At 34.2% G+C, this 17,146-nt stretch overlaps 1 protein-coding gene across 2 annotated transcripts in view; it reads left to right on the forward strand.

Annotated features, from left to right (window-relative positions):
• The window catches only part of Ptpmeg (protein tyrosine phosphatase Meg), a 42,747-nt gene that overhangs the window by 14,197 nt on the left and 11,404 nt on the right, over positions 1–17,146 (forward strand). For both annotated transcript variants that reach the window (XM_073979895.1, XM_073979896.1), the window contains exon 2: positions 15,520–16,120. In XM_073979895.1, the coding sequence (XP_073835996.1) occupies positions 15,980–16,120 (141 nt within the window). In that variant the 5' untranslated portion in view covers positions 15,520–15,979. The remainder of the gene's footprint in view (positions 1–15,519; positions 16,121–17,146) is intronic.

A 17,146-nucleotide genomic window follows, 5' to 3' on the forward strand; every position in this document is an offset into this window, starting at 1 on the left:
GTCCACGCGTTGATATAGACCCTAGGAAGAGTATTTCCCGATTTTCGGTATTTTGAAGGTTTTGGACACATTATTATATAATCAAAGTGGCGGAAATTTGGTGCGGATACGTCTGAAATTTTGGTATTTAGTCTTCGTAGCGGGCCACCGTGGTACTCTGACCGGAGCATCAAAATTTTAGGCGGTGGAAAATCCCCTCAGTTTACGTACATTTTCTGAGTATTACAGCTATGAGAAACTTTTTAAAAGTGGTGTTGTAAGACACACCATTCGGACTCGGCGTTAAAATATGAATCGGCGTGGTCTCATTGATATGAGAGAAGTTTCCCTCCTCTCTTCGGCGATGTTGTGGGAACATATCGCTCATTTACTCAAAGAGTGGCATAACTCAAAAAATGGTTTTTTTGAGTTAGCAATTTCTATTTTTTCTACGACTTCTACTTTATCTTGTGTCAAATTTTCAAGTTGATATCTCTAAAACTCAACGAGTTACAGCTTATTTTCTAGGAGTTTGGCATAAATCACCAAAAAAGTTTTTTGTATTTATGAAGCACTGAAACACTTCAAGTCATGCTTGAACTTGCACAGAAATTTAGCACTGATATCTGGCTAGTTCTCTGCAAAATATGGTCCAACTAGTTATTTTAGTTTTTGTGTAATAATCTTTTTAAGTTGGGAAGTCAAATTTCAATCGACAACTTAAAACGTGTTTTTCTCGAAACATGGTTTTTTGAAATGTGTCACTATTTGAGTAAATGAGCGATATGTATGTAGTCTTTGTTGGAGCTACAAAAGTATCCCCCAAAAATTTGTCGGTGCAGGTCCACGTTTTTATATAACCCTATTTTCCGTATTTTAAACGTTTTAGCCTCATTTTCAGGTCGAAATGGCTGAAAATTTGAAATTTGAATTTTGCCGTCGTTGGGGGCTACAAAACTTTCTTCCGGAAATTAGTGGGTGCAGGTTGACGTTTTGATATAGCCCCCAAAATTGGTGTTTAGTCTTTATTGGGGGATTGAAACATTCCCGCAGAGAATGTTCGGTGCCAGTCCAAGTTTTTATATGGCCCACATTATGCAACCAAAATAGCTCAAATTTGGTTTAAGTCTTCATTGGGGGATTAAAACACCTGGCAGAGAATGATCGGCACCGGTCAACTTTTTGATATTCTCCCCATAGTACCTCCCGATTTTCGGTATTGTGAAGATTTAGCCAAATTATTCAATCGAAATGGCTGCAAAAATCGTTGGAGCATTAAAATTTTTCTGCCCAGAATTGTCGGCATAGGTCTAAGCTTTGATATAGCCCCTATAGAACGGTGCCGCCGCCACATTACCCCACCGAAATAGCTGAAATCGGGTTTCAATATAATTTGTGGTGGAGGGTATAAAAGTTTAGCCCGACCGAACTTAACAAAATATTTTTTCATTTTGTATACATTTTTCCGCTTCTCTAGAATGAAGCCAATTTGGCAAGGTATACTCAATAGTTGTATCAATATTTGTCCTTCTATTGCATTGGTAGAAAAATGAGTCTTCAGAAAGTGTCTTAGAATCCTCCAGTTACCCATCAGAAGGCTGACGTTTTGCTTTTCGGCTAATTTCAGTATTCTGCATAGAAGGACTGACTACCTTAGTCATAAGTGGGTTAATTATCTTGAATACTTGATGGGCAAAACGTTCGTCAATGACGCACTCATTGTAATGTTGTTGTTGTTGTTGTAGCAGCATATAATGCTGGGTTGGCAGCCGGTGGCCGAAACACTTTTGGTTTCGGGTCAATCCGGTACGTAAGAACCCGCTGCCGTGGGATGTCTGGGATCATCCGTCGCACAACTTTGTCATCACGCCTCGTTATAGACTTGCAAAGTATTTTGTGAACAACTGACCTTTGAGGATACCTTAATCTCATCAATTGTAGACACTATCCTTGCTTTTTATTGCAGTCTCATAAGGTTGCTGCTACCTTAGATATCCGCGGTGATTGGGCTGATATTGTGGTTCATCTAACTGTATGCTCTCCGATTCTGTAGCTATTTGAGGACAAAATTACAAACAATCGTTCACATATACATTTTTTACGAATTTATTTTATTTTCGATAAATTGGAGACCAAAACAAATCTCTCGCTAAAGCTTACCAATAACAACAGTGGTGCTAACATCTCTTAGTTTCGTCGTGAAGCTGCTGCTTTTTTTCGATATCATAGTTTTTAACGTATACTTACACTCTTTGCTGGGTTATATGATATGAAAATGTTGCGTTTACGACAAAAAAAAAAATAAATAAATGTTATCCATTAGCACATAAGTCTTTGTCAAATTGTAAGTATATGTATGTGACGCTTTTGTATTGAATAGTGCTTCAATATGATAAAGTCGCAGTAGCAGCTACTGCTGCATTAGCTCCGACGACAAATTCCACAACTTCCGCTACGCAAAGCTAGAAAAAAACAATGCTCATCCATTCTGTCGGTTACAATAGTTTGCACACAAATAATAAAAGAGAGCCCAACATTAACGCTCATTCGTATTTTTTTTCGGTAACACTTTATTTAGTGTCATCGCACTCATGGATGGTTTACAATGCAGATGATATATTCAAATATGCCAGTTTGAAAATGTGATAAAAAACATTAGGCTGTTATTAGTAGGTATGTATAAAAAATGTGGGCAACGAAATAGCAAGTGAAATATAGGTACATATTACTTACGAACATTTCGGTCAGAATTGTCAATACATACTAAAAAACTTTAATACAAGAGTTGATAACGTTTCAGCTGGTGATGGCAGAATCAGAGAGATTACAGATAATTGATTTTTTCCAGGTTTTAATAAATGAACTCCTCCACTGGTAAGCAGTGAACCATAGAGGTGTTTCTCTGAAATTAATACAAATTAGAAACATTGTGGCGTTTTTTTTGGGATAGCGTTTGCAATTTTGTTTTTAAAATAGTCTGGCTTAATCCCATTGTTGTTGTTTTCATATTTTAAAACAACTAGTTTATTAGTGGAAAAGATTTGGCTTTGTTCGCCAAGGGGTAAGGCAGGGAATACTATAGTTTCGATTCTCGCCACAGAATCTCATCAGTTCCCTTGTTTTTTGTTTGTCGATATTCTCCACCGAAGTTATTTTTCAATAACTTCTTCAACAAAAAACTTGTTATACCCAAACATCAATCGTCAGCTCGAAGTATAAAGGTAAGCAAAGAAAAAAGTTCAATGAGAAGTTTTTCCTTGGCAACCTCACACAACTCCGACGAAAGTGTCTGCGAAAACAATTCAAACCTTTTCCACTAATAAACTAGTTGTTTTAAAATATTAAAACAACAACAATGGGATTAAGCCAGACTATTTTGAAAAAAACATTAATAAAAATTATAGATGGTCTTTCGGAAATTGTGACGTATCTGACATACATTTTAGACGTATATATTACATACGTCAGAAACATCGAAAACTTAGCAAAAAAAGAACAAGGGTTTTGACAGATGTAGCGGAGCGTTTTTTTTTTTTTTTTGATTTGAATAAATGATAAAAATAGCAGAACAAATTTTGAAACAAAAGTAATATTTTTTTTTTAAATTATAAGCTCAGTGGAACTATTTGTTGACTATAGAGGAGATATACTTATACTTATCTATAAGAAGACATTTAAGAGGAAAATCGAATCCTTTAGAACTGCATCAGTACTGTGAGTAGATGTTTTGTTTCCAACAATCATCAAAATAATTGTTTATAATTTATGTTTAAATGCTATTTTCGGCTTCCAAAAGACGTTGTTCTTTATATAGTAGAGGCATTAAAAATTACGTTAAAAAAGACGTAGGCCAACAGCCATGCAGCCACTCCTTAAAGTGTGTACTGCTTTATTTATTGTAGAAGGAAGTTTTCAAAGATCCCATGGCAATGACTTTCACCTCGGTATGGCTCAACCCACATTGTCAGTGGTATTAAGTGAAGTATTGCAGTTACTAGAGGAAAAATTGTGTAAAAGTTGGTGAAGTAACGGTGTTCTTATTATTAGCAAATTTTCTCTTTATTTTAGCTTTAAAATGAATCCACACTCTGCGCCATTCATCTGGTGTACGGGTTGATGGACCACAACTATTTAATTGCTCCGCAACATCCTTCCATACCTCTTTAAAGGTGGCCTTTAGTTTCGTTTGGATGGGCTTCCATTTTTTCATCCATCACTTCAAATTGCTGTTTTGTATGTAGTAATTTTTACCATTATAAGTACTAAAACACAAAAAAAACATACAGTTAGTCAACTATATTATTGCAAAACCAAAATTACTACAAAATTTTAAATAAAACAACGTTTTATTGTTATTAATAAATACAAGTAAAAAAGTGTCAGTCGGCTTTGCTGACAGATATATACCCTCAGCCAATGTGAAGAGAAAGTTTCACCTCCAGACAGATCGAATGTATTTAAGGACTCTTCAGAATTTTGTGGCCCTTTTTGGACATTTGAACTTGCCGACACTAAGACACAAATGTTGAACTTTTGTAGGGCAGGTACACTTAGGGAGGACAGTTATGGGCCATTTTAGAAGTTTAACTAAATTTTGATAAAATATTATGAAATCCAAAGTTTGGACCAAATTGGTTGCCCCATTCAAGTGATATCGTCCTAGCATTTTAGTGACATTTTTTAAATATTGGGGAGAAGTACCGAAAGTTGTGGACCGGTATGGCCCATGAAACTAAGTTTGGATATAATATGACGAAGACCAAATGTTGGCCAAATCGGTTGAACAGTTCGAGAGTTATCGTGCTCTCAGACCGCCACATGGTGACATAGGGGTTTTTTACACCCTTCGGGCTGTTTGCCCCTGAAAGAACTTTTACCGTCGTAATGGAGGTAGCGAATGCAAACCGCTTCAACAAAAATCAAAGTGATTCGAGAGCAGGTCTTAAAGTGAACTTATCCGAACATTTTTGAAGTTTTGTGGGGGAGATACCTGAAGGAGTGGACCGATATAGCCCATCTTCGAATTTAAACTATGTTTTGATAATATATTACGAAGGCCAAATTTTGGACCGAATCGACAGATGCGTTGGAGAGTTATCTTGCGCTCCAACCACTACACAAGGTGTCGTAGGAGCTTTTTGCAGTATGGACTTGCCCCTGATGAAACTTGTACCGTCGTATGGGGGGAAGTGAATAAAAGTTGTTGTAACAAAAATCAAAGCGATTCGAGAGCAGGTCCTAAACTGGACTTGTCCGAAATTTTGTGTGGGAGGTACCCAAAGGGGTGGGCCGATTGAGTCCATATTGGCACCTCATCTAAGTCTGGTAGAAATTTCACGACGTGCAAAGTATGGACCAAACCGTTTACTCCCTTCAAGAGTTATCGTGCGCACAAACTTTCCGAACATTTTCGAACTTTTGTGGAGAGGTACCGGAAGGAGTGGACTGATGTAGCTCATATTCGAACTTAAACTAAGTTTGAGCAAAATATTACGAAAGCCAAAATTTGAACCGAATCGGTTCATCCGTTCGAGAGTTATCGTGCGCTCCAGCCAGCAGAACAGACAGACGGACGGACATGGCCAGATCGACTCCAAATTGTCTGAAACACACTTAGTCCAAACATACTTGGGGTCTAAAACCATTATTTCGATGAGGCACATTTTCATCGTATCAAAGTGTATATACCCTCCTTAGCCTAAAGGCTAAGGGTATAAAAATTATTGATATATTTGTTAACAGTTTAATTTTTACACATGTTTATTAATTAAAAAACAAAAAATTAGCAAAATTTCACTAAAAATGTTCCTAAAATTAACAAAAAGGAAAACAACTCATTTCTTGTACTGTCAACTAATTTTTTCCAAAATTCACAACCTTTCAGTCTTACACGGAAAAGTTGGTACTAATATTTCGTATGCCCACATCGACCATCAATTACAGCCTGCAATTGTCTGTCAATTGAATAAATTAATTTCGGAATGTCATATTCCAATGGTACTTTTTCCCATTCTTCTTTAATGTATTTTATTAAGTCGTTCCCATTAGTGAGCGATGGGATTAATATCTGGACTTTGTGCTGGGATGTCGATAACTTTGGCGCAGTTATATAACAACCAAGTTCTAAATAAATAAGGCTTATATTTATGGTCACTGTCTTGGTAGTATTTATATTGCAATTTGTTTGAATTTTCAGGGTCAACCAACCCAAATTTCTGCTTGATATACATCCCCATACCATAACGGACAGTTTTCTGAACTTTACGGTATGTATAAATTTTTTGTTTTCCCGGACTGTGAAAGGTTGTCGCAATACTTTTTGGGCCACATCGTGACAGTATAACATAATTTTACTCTCATCAGGACATATAACATCATCCCAGTACAACAGAGGACGTAAAATGTTCTCTTTAGCAAATCTGAATCCGTTTTCTATATTTTGCTGGGATAGCTATGGTCTTTTTCCTGGCCACTCATCATGAATACTTTCTGTTACGTAGCACTTTTCAGAATTTTTCTAGTGACACACTTACTCTAAAATCGTTTTCAATTAGAAGAGTCAATTTTCTGAGGCTGCTTTGGTTATTTTTCTTCCGATTCGTGGGCTTACTGTTTTTGGTCTGCCAGGTGTCGCCTTCCGCATAAACCTTCCTTCTCGGTGCAGTATATGATGTTGTACATCGTGCTCAGCTTAAGAGAGGTGATTTCAGCAATTTCTCGGGCGTGTTTACCATTTTTATACCCTACACCACCTTGTGGTAAGGGGTATTATGTCTTTGTGCAGTAGTTTGTAACATGCAAAATGAAACGAGATAGACCCATAGTTCCTTTTAAAGATATACATAGAAGCACTTTCTGAGTCGATTTACGCATGTCCGTCTGTCCATGTATTTTTGTAAACAAAGTACAGGTCGCATTTATTGTCCGATTCGCATGAAAATTGGGGAAGATAGTTTTTTTTGGCCAAAGGACGAACGCTATTTATTTTGGTAAAAATCGGTTCAGATTTGGATATAGCTCCTATAAATATCTTCGCCCGATTTAAGGCATTTGGTGTACGAAACACGCTATATATGTCCGATTTCAATGCAATTTGGAATATACGACGGAATTTAGTCTAGAAATAAGTGTGCCAAATTATATAGAAATCGGTTCAAAATCGGCTATAGCTCCTATATATGTATTATCGGCCGTGTTTAGGTATTTGATGCACAAAACACGCTATATATGTCCAATTTTGATGAAATTTGGACTATGTGACGCAATTTGGTCTACAAATAAATGTGAAAAATTATATCAAAATTTGTTCTGATTTAGATTCAGCTCCCATATATATTTTACATATTCACAGTGGTGTAGGGTATTATATAGTCGGCTCCGCCCGACTTTGATCCTTTCCTTACTGGTTATAATTGGAATAGACCAAATGTATCATATCTTCCCGATGCGTGTTTGAGGTCCATTGCCTTTTTTCCTAATAACAACAAGTTATGACCCGACATCTCCATATACCCTAAAATTCATAAAAATCCTTAATTGCAAAAAATGGCGGGAAATCCCGAGATTTTATTGCACTTAATTCATTTTGCAATTATTTAGTTGACCCAAAAAACAAGTTCCTCTCCGTTTTGCCTGTTGTTTTTGTTATTTCCGACTGATTTCTGCATTTATTGTCTTGATAAATAGGGAAATCAACTCATATGTACAAAAACCCCAACATTATTAAACGAATTTCTTCTTGTAATTGCTAGTTGAAAATCTAAATTGTTAAAAATTCATCGTTTGCAATAATTTAGTTGACAAACTGTATACAATATTAAACAAAGTAACTTAAAATAAATGAAAATCTTACTTACGTTTTAAATTCTCGTTTTTATTTATTTGTAAAAATTCACGGCGACAGCTAATTTGTTGTTGCCGGAAAATAAACGTTATGGCGACAAAATTTGACGGCGTCAGGCGAATGTTGCCATACGTAATGTAAAAATTGCATCTGGCAACGCGACACGACTCGTGTCGCAATACGGAATCGACCCATTATTTTATTATAAAAGAAACCAAACATAAGAAGATTTCGTGTTGTTGTTTTTGGCCAATTTTATGTTGTTTCATTCTAAAAATCTACATTTTATATACATTTTTTTATATTACATGGGCATTATATGTTAATTATTTCGCCTGCAAATTCTTTAAATCATACGTAAAGTAGTGGTACGTAAAGTAGTGGTACGTAAAGTAGTAGTGTTTAGAATGTATTGTAGATGACGTGTGAGTACGTGTTGTTCGTGTTGGTGACTACTGTTGGTCTCCTTACACTCAAACATCTGGGATTCCACAAGAAAGTATCCTTGGTCCCCTACTTTTTAATATCTATACGATATATATGGCTGTTTTAAATTTGAAATTTCTTACTTTATGCAGACGATCTCAACATTTTTTTCAAAAATATCCTCTATTGCAGATCAACTTGCTGTACAAAGAGATTTCGCGCTGTAATAATAAATTGAAAGTTAATTTGACTAAATGTTCCCAAGTGACATCCTCGTATGAGGAATCCACTATTCTATAATTATATGTTGGATATCTCCAATTTAAAAAACTCAAGTGAAGTGTAATATCTTTAGAATTGAGGCGAAAACTTCAATCTATGATGTTCTTTTATGACATTCTGTGTTCCGGGAAGATTATCTCTTAGACACAGAAATTTATTTTATGTGGGACTACATCAGAGAAATTATGCATTAAATTACCCGATTACTAGGGCATTAAACTATTTTAATTCTTTTCCAAATAACCAGCTCATTGCATCGAAATTGAATTTTAAATCATTTATTTTGGGGGTTAAAGATTTTCAGTACTTTTTATACGTTTTCTACCGGAACATTACGTTTTTGACGTTTACAATTTTCTGACCGTCGAAAACCTAAAAAACCATCATACAGACAGACCATTTCTGATGAAAGCCAATAAGGAAAGGATCAAAGACGGTGGTGGCCGACTATATGATACCCCACACCACTGTTAATATGTAAAATATTGATGGGAGCTATTTCCGGATCTATACCGATTTCAATACAATTTGGCACACTTATTTCTAGACCAAATTTCATCACGCATTCCAAATTTCATCAAAATTGGACAGATAGCGTGTTTGATGCATCAAATACCATAAATCGGCCGAAAATATTTATGGGAGCTATATCCAAATCTTAACCGATTCTTACCAAAATAAATAGGGTTCGTCCTTTGGGAAAAAAAAAATTAACTTCCCTTGGAAATCTGTCATAGATTGTGTGTTTAAAGGTTAAAAGTTTTCAAGTTTCATTTATGCAAAATTAACAAGAACTCCGTATCGAGTTCAAACTGTAAATATATATTTTTAGTGTTTACATTTTTATATAGAGACCACTGTAATAATTGATATAAATTAACCACAATTTCTTATCTATAATAATGTATAAAACCTATATAAAAACAGATATAATTATATATAAATTTATCACATATTTCAAAACCTTTTAATACATATACAAACTGAAGCAATTTAACGAATCGATAACAAACAAAAGCGTGTTGCAATACAAAACGAAATATACAATAAATAATTTGCTTACTTTTTCCATTTAGAATATCTATGAGTGTTCTAAAATTTCAAAATCAAGTTATTTTCGGAATGTTTTTTTTTACGGAATCAATGCACAATTTCGTGACTATTAAATAATAACAGCAGCCTGCACAGCCTGATTTGATACAATTTCAAGACTAGCAAATGTTGTACTTGGATGCGGACGACGATCCTGTGTTGTTAGGTGAGGTTATAAGATACGCAGCTGCAGTTAATTGTTGATAGCCAATTCAATCGGAGACCAGCGGTCCATTGTGTTCATTCTGAAATTAGATAAGAAAGGGGGGTAGGAGGGGAAAGGAAGGGAGTAAAAAGGGAGAGAGGTAGAAGGTAGTTAAACTTTCAAAGTCTATGAAGATTACCCGCCCCACAGCCACTTTAAGGCTTCTGCAAGATTAACAGGACTGCAGGGTCAATGAAGTAAAAATAAGAGAGAGAGAGAGAGATATCGTCTCATGCAGACCAAACAGCCTATGTCTTTTGATTGACAGGACACTGACAGATATTGTTTTAGTCTCTTCCACATCCTCACATAGTCTGTAATACTCGATGTTGTTGTCCTTGCCCTTGCTTGTCATACATCTGATGGCGCAGCGATCAGTAAGGACACAGCGATTCTGATTTACGTAGTGAGAGAAGGGAGGCAGTTTTACGCCCTGAAATTGCCGGCCAGATTGACATCGATACATTACAACCAGGTACGCCTTGCCAATTTTGTCTGAGTAGAGTTTACTGAGTTTGTTGAGGAAGAAGCAAAGCGGAGGCTTGACACTGTCCCCCCGAAGGTCCGAGGACTGGGAGCCTCGTCTTGCCACTTCATCAACTGACTCATTTCCCTCAGAATTGCAGTTTCCTGGTACCAAACAAAGCTTAAAGTCTATATTACAAGTTTTTAAGATAGACCTAAAACTTTGAACATTCATTAGTTTTAATATTGTATGATCCTAACGCATTTAAAGCATCCTGGATATCCACGTAGACCGTGACTATCCTATCTGCAATGTCTGTCATTCCTACTAGTAGTTATAAGGCTTTTCGCACTGCAAAGACTTCTGCCTGAAAAACACTGCAGTTGTGTCGCTAAGTTTGTACGAACGTCTGAAATTCAGTTCTTTACAATACACACCAGATCACATACCTTCTGCCATCTTCGACCCATGGCACTACACCCTTTTCAGATGTAATTCGAGAATTCTATTTGTAATTCGTAACATTTCATTTGTAATTCGAGAATTCCACTTGTAATTCGAATTATTCTATTTGTAATTCGAAATATTCTATTTGTAATTCGAAATATTCTATTTGTAATTCGAATTATTCCATTTGAAATTTGAATTATTCCATATGTAATTCGAATTACAAATGGAATGTTACGAATTACAAATAGAATTCTCCAATTACAAATGAAATTTTACGAATTACAACTAAAATGTTTCGAATTACATCTGAAAAAGGTGTATAGGTAATTTGCCCAGTTTTTGAGGCAACTTTGCAACTTTTAATAATAATTTTTTAGTGGGCATTGAAAAAAGAACATGTCAAAATTTATTAATATGAATGACATTTTTCAAAATAGCGCCATTATCGCGGTTTAAATTGCAGTCAAAGTGAGAATTTCGAAGAAAAACTAAAAAATATAAATTGTAAGACCTATTCCAATGTGTTTAAAATCGTGGAAAAATAATTCAAATATAAATATATGTAGAATGGAATAGATTGGTCACTGCGAGTGCAATTTATTTAAGCTGTGTTCCAGAACCTGCAAAATAGTACTATTTAGTACTATTATTACAATTATTTCCTAGAATGCGTTCCTGTACTACAAAAAGTAGCAAAACTTGCTTTTCTCTTTAAACAAAAATGGCACTGAATGGCTTTCTCTTCTACTATTTTCTACTACACAAATTTGGCTGTGTAAAAAGTTGGAAATTTGTCAGAAAGAATATTTGACATTTATTGAAAGAACGACAAATAAAAGAACATGGAAACAAATCATCAATAGAAAATAAATAAATAAAATAAATTAATTTGAAATGAAGCAGTTAACAATAAATAAACATATTTCGCTAATAACTGTTTAATAAAAAAAGAGGTATTGAACTAAAAAATTTCAGCAAATCGCATTATAATTTAACAATTTAATTTCAATCTTAGAGTTAAACTGCGGCAATTGTGAGCAAGACTTTAGATATATATATTTTCATGCAAGAACCCATCAGTAACGGCATCGCAACGTGTTTAGCTTCCACTACAAGGATAATGATTGGCATAAACAAGCCCAATGCTTCCTAAAAGCCAAAAGTTTCATTTCCCAATTACATCGCGTAATGGAAAGGACTATCTCAGCCGATTCTTTTTAAAATGTATCACCCTGTAGGAAATGTCAATAGTGAATCTATACTGACTTACTACTGACATTGTCAACAGTACTACTGACAAACTGTAGACAACTAATGTAATTTCCTATAGACATTTTGTATGAACGTGTCATTCGAAAGTCAGTACTGACAACGGAACTAGTATGTCAATAGTAAGTCAGTAGTTCCTGTGGAACCATGTGTTGACATTCGAGGTAGTGAGTCAGTATAGACATTGGAGGTAGTAAGTCAGTATAGACATTGGAGGTAGTAAGTCAGTATAGACATTGGAGGTAGTGAGTCAATAGTACCAGATTTTCAATACTAAATTTTTTAGCTTATTTGGAACTTTTCATAGATAAAACAGCTAGCTAGTGTAGCTTCATCTTCTTATTAAACGTACTATGTTTAATAAGAAGATGAAGCTACACATTTGTTTAAATACTATATTTCATTAAAGAATAAAACAAATAATATTGAAAATGCTAAAAACGTACAAATTGCGTATTACAGTATTTTTATCTTTTTAAATGGCTAAGCCAAAGATTCCACATAAGTAAAAATTAGGAAATAAAGACAATGTTTTCAAGGCTGCTAAAACGTTTTAACATATAAATAATAAAAAACGTTTTCGTTTTATTTTCTTGGCCAAGTCGCACCAATGACTTATATGCTTAAAATAGTTCTTCTTCTGTTGCACTTAACGTTTTATCAGGCGATTCGCTGAATGTTGATATAACATCTAGAAATTGAAAAGAATAAACATGTAGGTATAAATAAACATAAATAAAAAGTATGTCCTTAAATTTGCTTGCCATTACAGCTTTATAACAATGGAAAAATCTCACAATCGATTTTTGCCAAATAATTCTTCAACATTGTAATTCATTATTATGTTTAGTTGCATTCAGCATTTCCAGCGAGACGGGACAATATATACATCAGGCTCCACAATCTTCTCTAAAGGTTCCACATAATGTCTAATGCTAGGTTTACATTTACGAAATCCACTCGATTCTTATCTTTCATTTGACGTTTAACCAATGGAATTGATAGTTGAAATCGAGTGGATTTCGTAAATGTAAACAAAGCATAATTGTCGAAATTTCACCACAAATGTTAGTCGCCTCAGAATTCGTACTTTGCTATAGAATTGTTTATTTTTCATATGTCTTTTATATTTTCTTTTGCTCATACTTGTTATTGAAATTATGTATATGCCCTAAATTTTCACGATATTTTATTAATTTTTACAAAAACACTTTTTTCACCAACCGCAAAAATTATTTTACGCTAAAAAATTAACAAGAAAATTAAAAAAAGGATTGTTCAATATACACAATGCTTCTTCTTATTAAGGTAAAGGTATCAATAGTTGACAACCTGGTGACAAAGTGTTGACTTCGTCACCATATTAGTAGACAAAGTGGCGACATGTCAACACATGACCCCACACTTCCTACAGGGCATATACAGAAGTCAATCGAGACGTCCGAACGGAGAACTGAATTCAACCTAACCAAGGACATTTTGTATTTTCAGTGTGATTACTTGTCCGTTTTAAGCACTACACTACGTGGTCCCGTCATATGTTGCACTGTTTCAATGTTAATACGGTTGAGATGCTAAAGGAACTGAATTCCAACGTCATGACATGTATGAATGTGGCCCCGTAGCAAAATGAAGATTAGCTGTTTATATTGCAAACTATGGTTTTAAACTGACTAATTGAAAAAGATAAAGATGAAATTATCGAATGAGTTACCCGAACTTAAATTTTTATTAAAATGCGCTTTTAAAAAATCTCTAAAGGGATCATTAACTTCATTTTTATTGTTGTTTTCATATTGAGAATACAAAACTTATATCCATTCATTATAACCGCATACATGTTTGGGATTTTTGTCTAATTCCCCATAATATACATATGTATGTACGTGGGGCAACGCCAAATTGGCTGGAGGGAAATGGATGATTTTACTAAAATATGATCTCTTATGCTTGTTGTTGTTCCAAATTTGAATTTTTTAATCTAAATGATCAGCAAAAGACTTCCATCACAAAAGAAAAGAGATAAATTTCATATCACTATTTGTAATTACGAATATTTTTTTTGTAACGTCCGTCTGTTTTTATTATTGACATATTTTTTAACTTTACTATATTTTCCGTTCCTGTACTATTTGAAAAAATATGTGTTCTGAGAGTTTAACTATTTTTGCCATTCAAAAAGTACTGGAACGAAGCTTTAATATATAGTATAGCTTGAACATTTTGTGTAGCGACCAAAAAACATAAAAATTCGGAAATAAATATTTTATTTTTCTTAAACTCACTTCATATAGACTTTTACTAAGTTGGCCGTGTTCGGCCGCCATTTTGAACAAAATAACTGAGAGTCTTCTGCATTGGTATTACCGCATTTCAAAACTCGATTTTGCCCGTTTTTGATATTTATCTGATTTTGTTACGTTACTTCTCAATAAAAACTATTAAAATTGTGGAAGTTTGGTTTGAGGAAATAAAAAACAATTATAAAAATATTATTGTTAACATTTTCATTGCAAGTAAAATAAGTAATGGCGCCAAATTGTTCGTTATATCCGTGGTTTGCTTTAAACGGTGCGGTAGTATTAAGCTTTATTTTATCTCTCTTTTACATATTAATTATTGATACGGTTTAAAGGAGTACTAAACTCGTTTTTATTAACGTATATTAAAAATATCTAAAATTGTAATAGCAATTCGTTTGAAAATCTACCCGCGGGTCAAAATTTTTGTTACTTACTACCGTGATCGTTTTCAACAGTTTGTTGTTTATAAGAAAACTAATGAAAATGGTATTGTTCCTTACATCCGAATTTATCTGTAAAAATATTTGTTTTATCTCACTTTTACACATAAACAATTTAAAAAGTTAAAAAATCCTTTAATTCCGTCGTTATTAATTTTTGCTTCAAAAATAGGGCAAATTACCTATAGTACATTGGTGAAAATGGATAGGCTATCGGGAAGTGGCCTGCCCTACTCCCACTCAAAGTCCAGAAGTGATGAAGCACATTTTGGTCTATGAAAGTGTATATTTGGGCGACACAAAAAATTCTTTTTTTGGAACTCTTACTACTTACTGCTTTAAAAAAAAAGAAACTTTTTTGGGTCGTCCTAGTGCCTTTTGAGTCTAAAGGCAGAGAGTATAACCAGTTAGTAATTTAAATGCCTTTGTGTCTTGCTTAACTTTAAGAATTGTATTCACTTTTAAAGAGTGATTAATATCATATTCACAAAAATATACATTCCTATGCAACTCATCATAATGGGATTTCATTCAATAGCATTACCATTTTCGTAACAACAGACAACACTTCAGATAATATGTCACACACACGCATATTTGCCATTTTTGAAAATATCTTTTGTACTTTATTTGCTTACAAAAAGACTTTAGTATTTAAGTATAGCAGAATAACTCACACAGCAAATACAACATATTTTAGTTGATAAAACTGATCAATACATATATTTTTTAATATTTTCCATTTTCATTTACTTTTCTTTCAGATACCACTACTGACTGTCAAGACTTCAAACTGGTTCAACCCCAGCAATACGCGATATCTACCAAATCTTTAATAAATATATACCGATATTTATTATTTTTTATACAAACAAAAAATAAAAAAAAATTAAATTACATCGTATTCCATCCATGATAAACGTCAATGAAGATTGAAACCAATAAATTCTTACAAAGAAGAAATTTACGAAGCAAAATTCAAAACATATACATAAACGCTTTAAGGAATATATTTAACGATTAATAAAAGGTTTCAATCGAATTTTTCTGTAACGTCCACAAAGTGTAAGAAAATTATTTTATACCAGATACGACCGAAGCTGGACTGTATGGTTGGTTAACCTTGTTTTGGTCCATAATATTCTCCTCCATCATTCGAAAAGTAAGCAGCAAAAAAAGTTGAGACTAACAAAAATTGGTCGTCCATCATGATGGCTTATTGCAATGCTTGAACGTTTTCGCCTTAGTAATTTAAGCCGTCACTACCGTTTGCGATCTACAGAACTGGCTCGAGATAAGAAACAGAGGCAACAATGTGTTACAGTGCTATTTCTCGATGACACAACGCAGACCTTTCGGATAGAGGTATGTATACGTAGCTTTCTTTAAGCAATCTTGTTAAAAACTAATAAAATGATAATTAAGGAGGAGGGATACAAAAAAACTTGGAAATGCCCATACACAACTTGAGCATCTGTTATTGTCCGTGGTTTATCCCCGCTTACTTTTCCATCACTTCTCATTCTCATTTAAACTAATGTTTCAATATGTTCATGTTTTCCTCAATATGCATTGATCGTTTGCTTTAACACGCACTCTCCTTTTCAATGCATTTTTTATATACATACATTGTTTATGTGAGGTATTTTCATACTGCTTTCAATTCGGATCATTACAATATTCAATTTTATTCATCTTTGCAAAAATTGCGTGAAGAAATCATTTGTAATCAATGAGTTTTATGGTATTCATATAAAATTAATTACACCCAAGTTCACCATGGGGAGGGACGGATTAGTAGCATGTATTTTCACGACTTTTTCCCCTCATTATATTGGCACAATTTGCAGAAAAATTATGAAATGTTTGACAATTTTCAGACAGAAATGTGTCAAGCGCCCTGTAATGTTAGGGGTGTTGACTAGAAGATATGTTAGATGAGTTCTCCATCTTAAGAATGCACGACGTTCGTGCGTTTTAAACAGAAAAGATTAAAGACCCCTCAGTAACGTTGGCGACATTTCCTGAGATTTCCAGCCATGAAAACTTCTCTGTAAGTGGTGTCTTAGTACAGCCCTTCGGACTCGGCGATAAAGTGTAGGTCCGATATCATTGAGCTTAATATGAATCGAGGTCCACTCATTGATATGAGAAAAGTCGCACTTGTTTTTTTTTTTCAATGTAGACATAATCAATGCACACTCTGTTATTCTTATATGCAACAAGTAAAGTACCTAAGGTATACTCCTGCAAAGACAAGATGTAACTGTTTTCAACTCGCTGCTGTGTAATTAAGGGATAGACATCTACAAAGCCAAAGGTAATTAACCTTCGCGCTTTGGCATTTTTGGTATAATATCATCTGACCCTGTAGATTTGTAGAGAAGCTGT

This window comes from Musca autumnalis, unplaced genomic scaffold, assembly GCF_047663935.1.
Source record: "Musca autumnalis isolate F117 unplaced genomic scaffold, ASM4766393v1 scaffold_4, whole genome shotgun sequence".
In the NCBI taxonomy this organism is placed as follows: Eukaryota; Metazoa; Arthropoda; class Insecta; order Diptera; family Muscidae; genus Musca; species Musca autumnalis.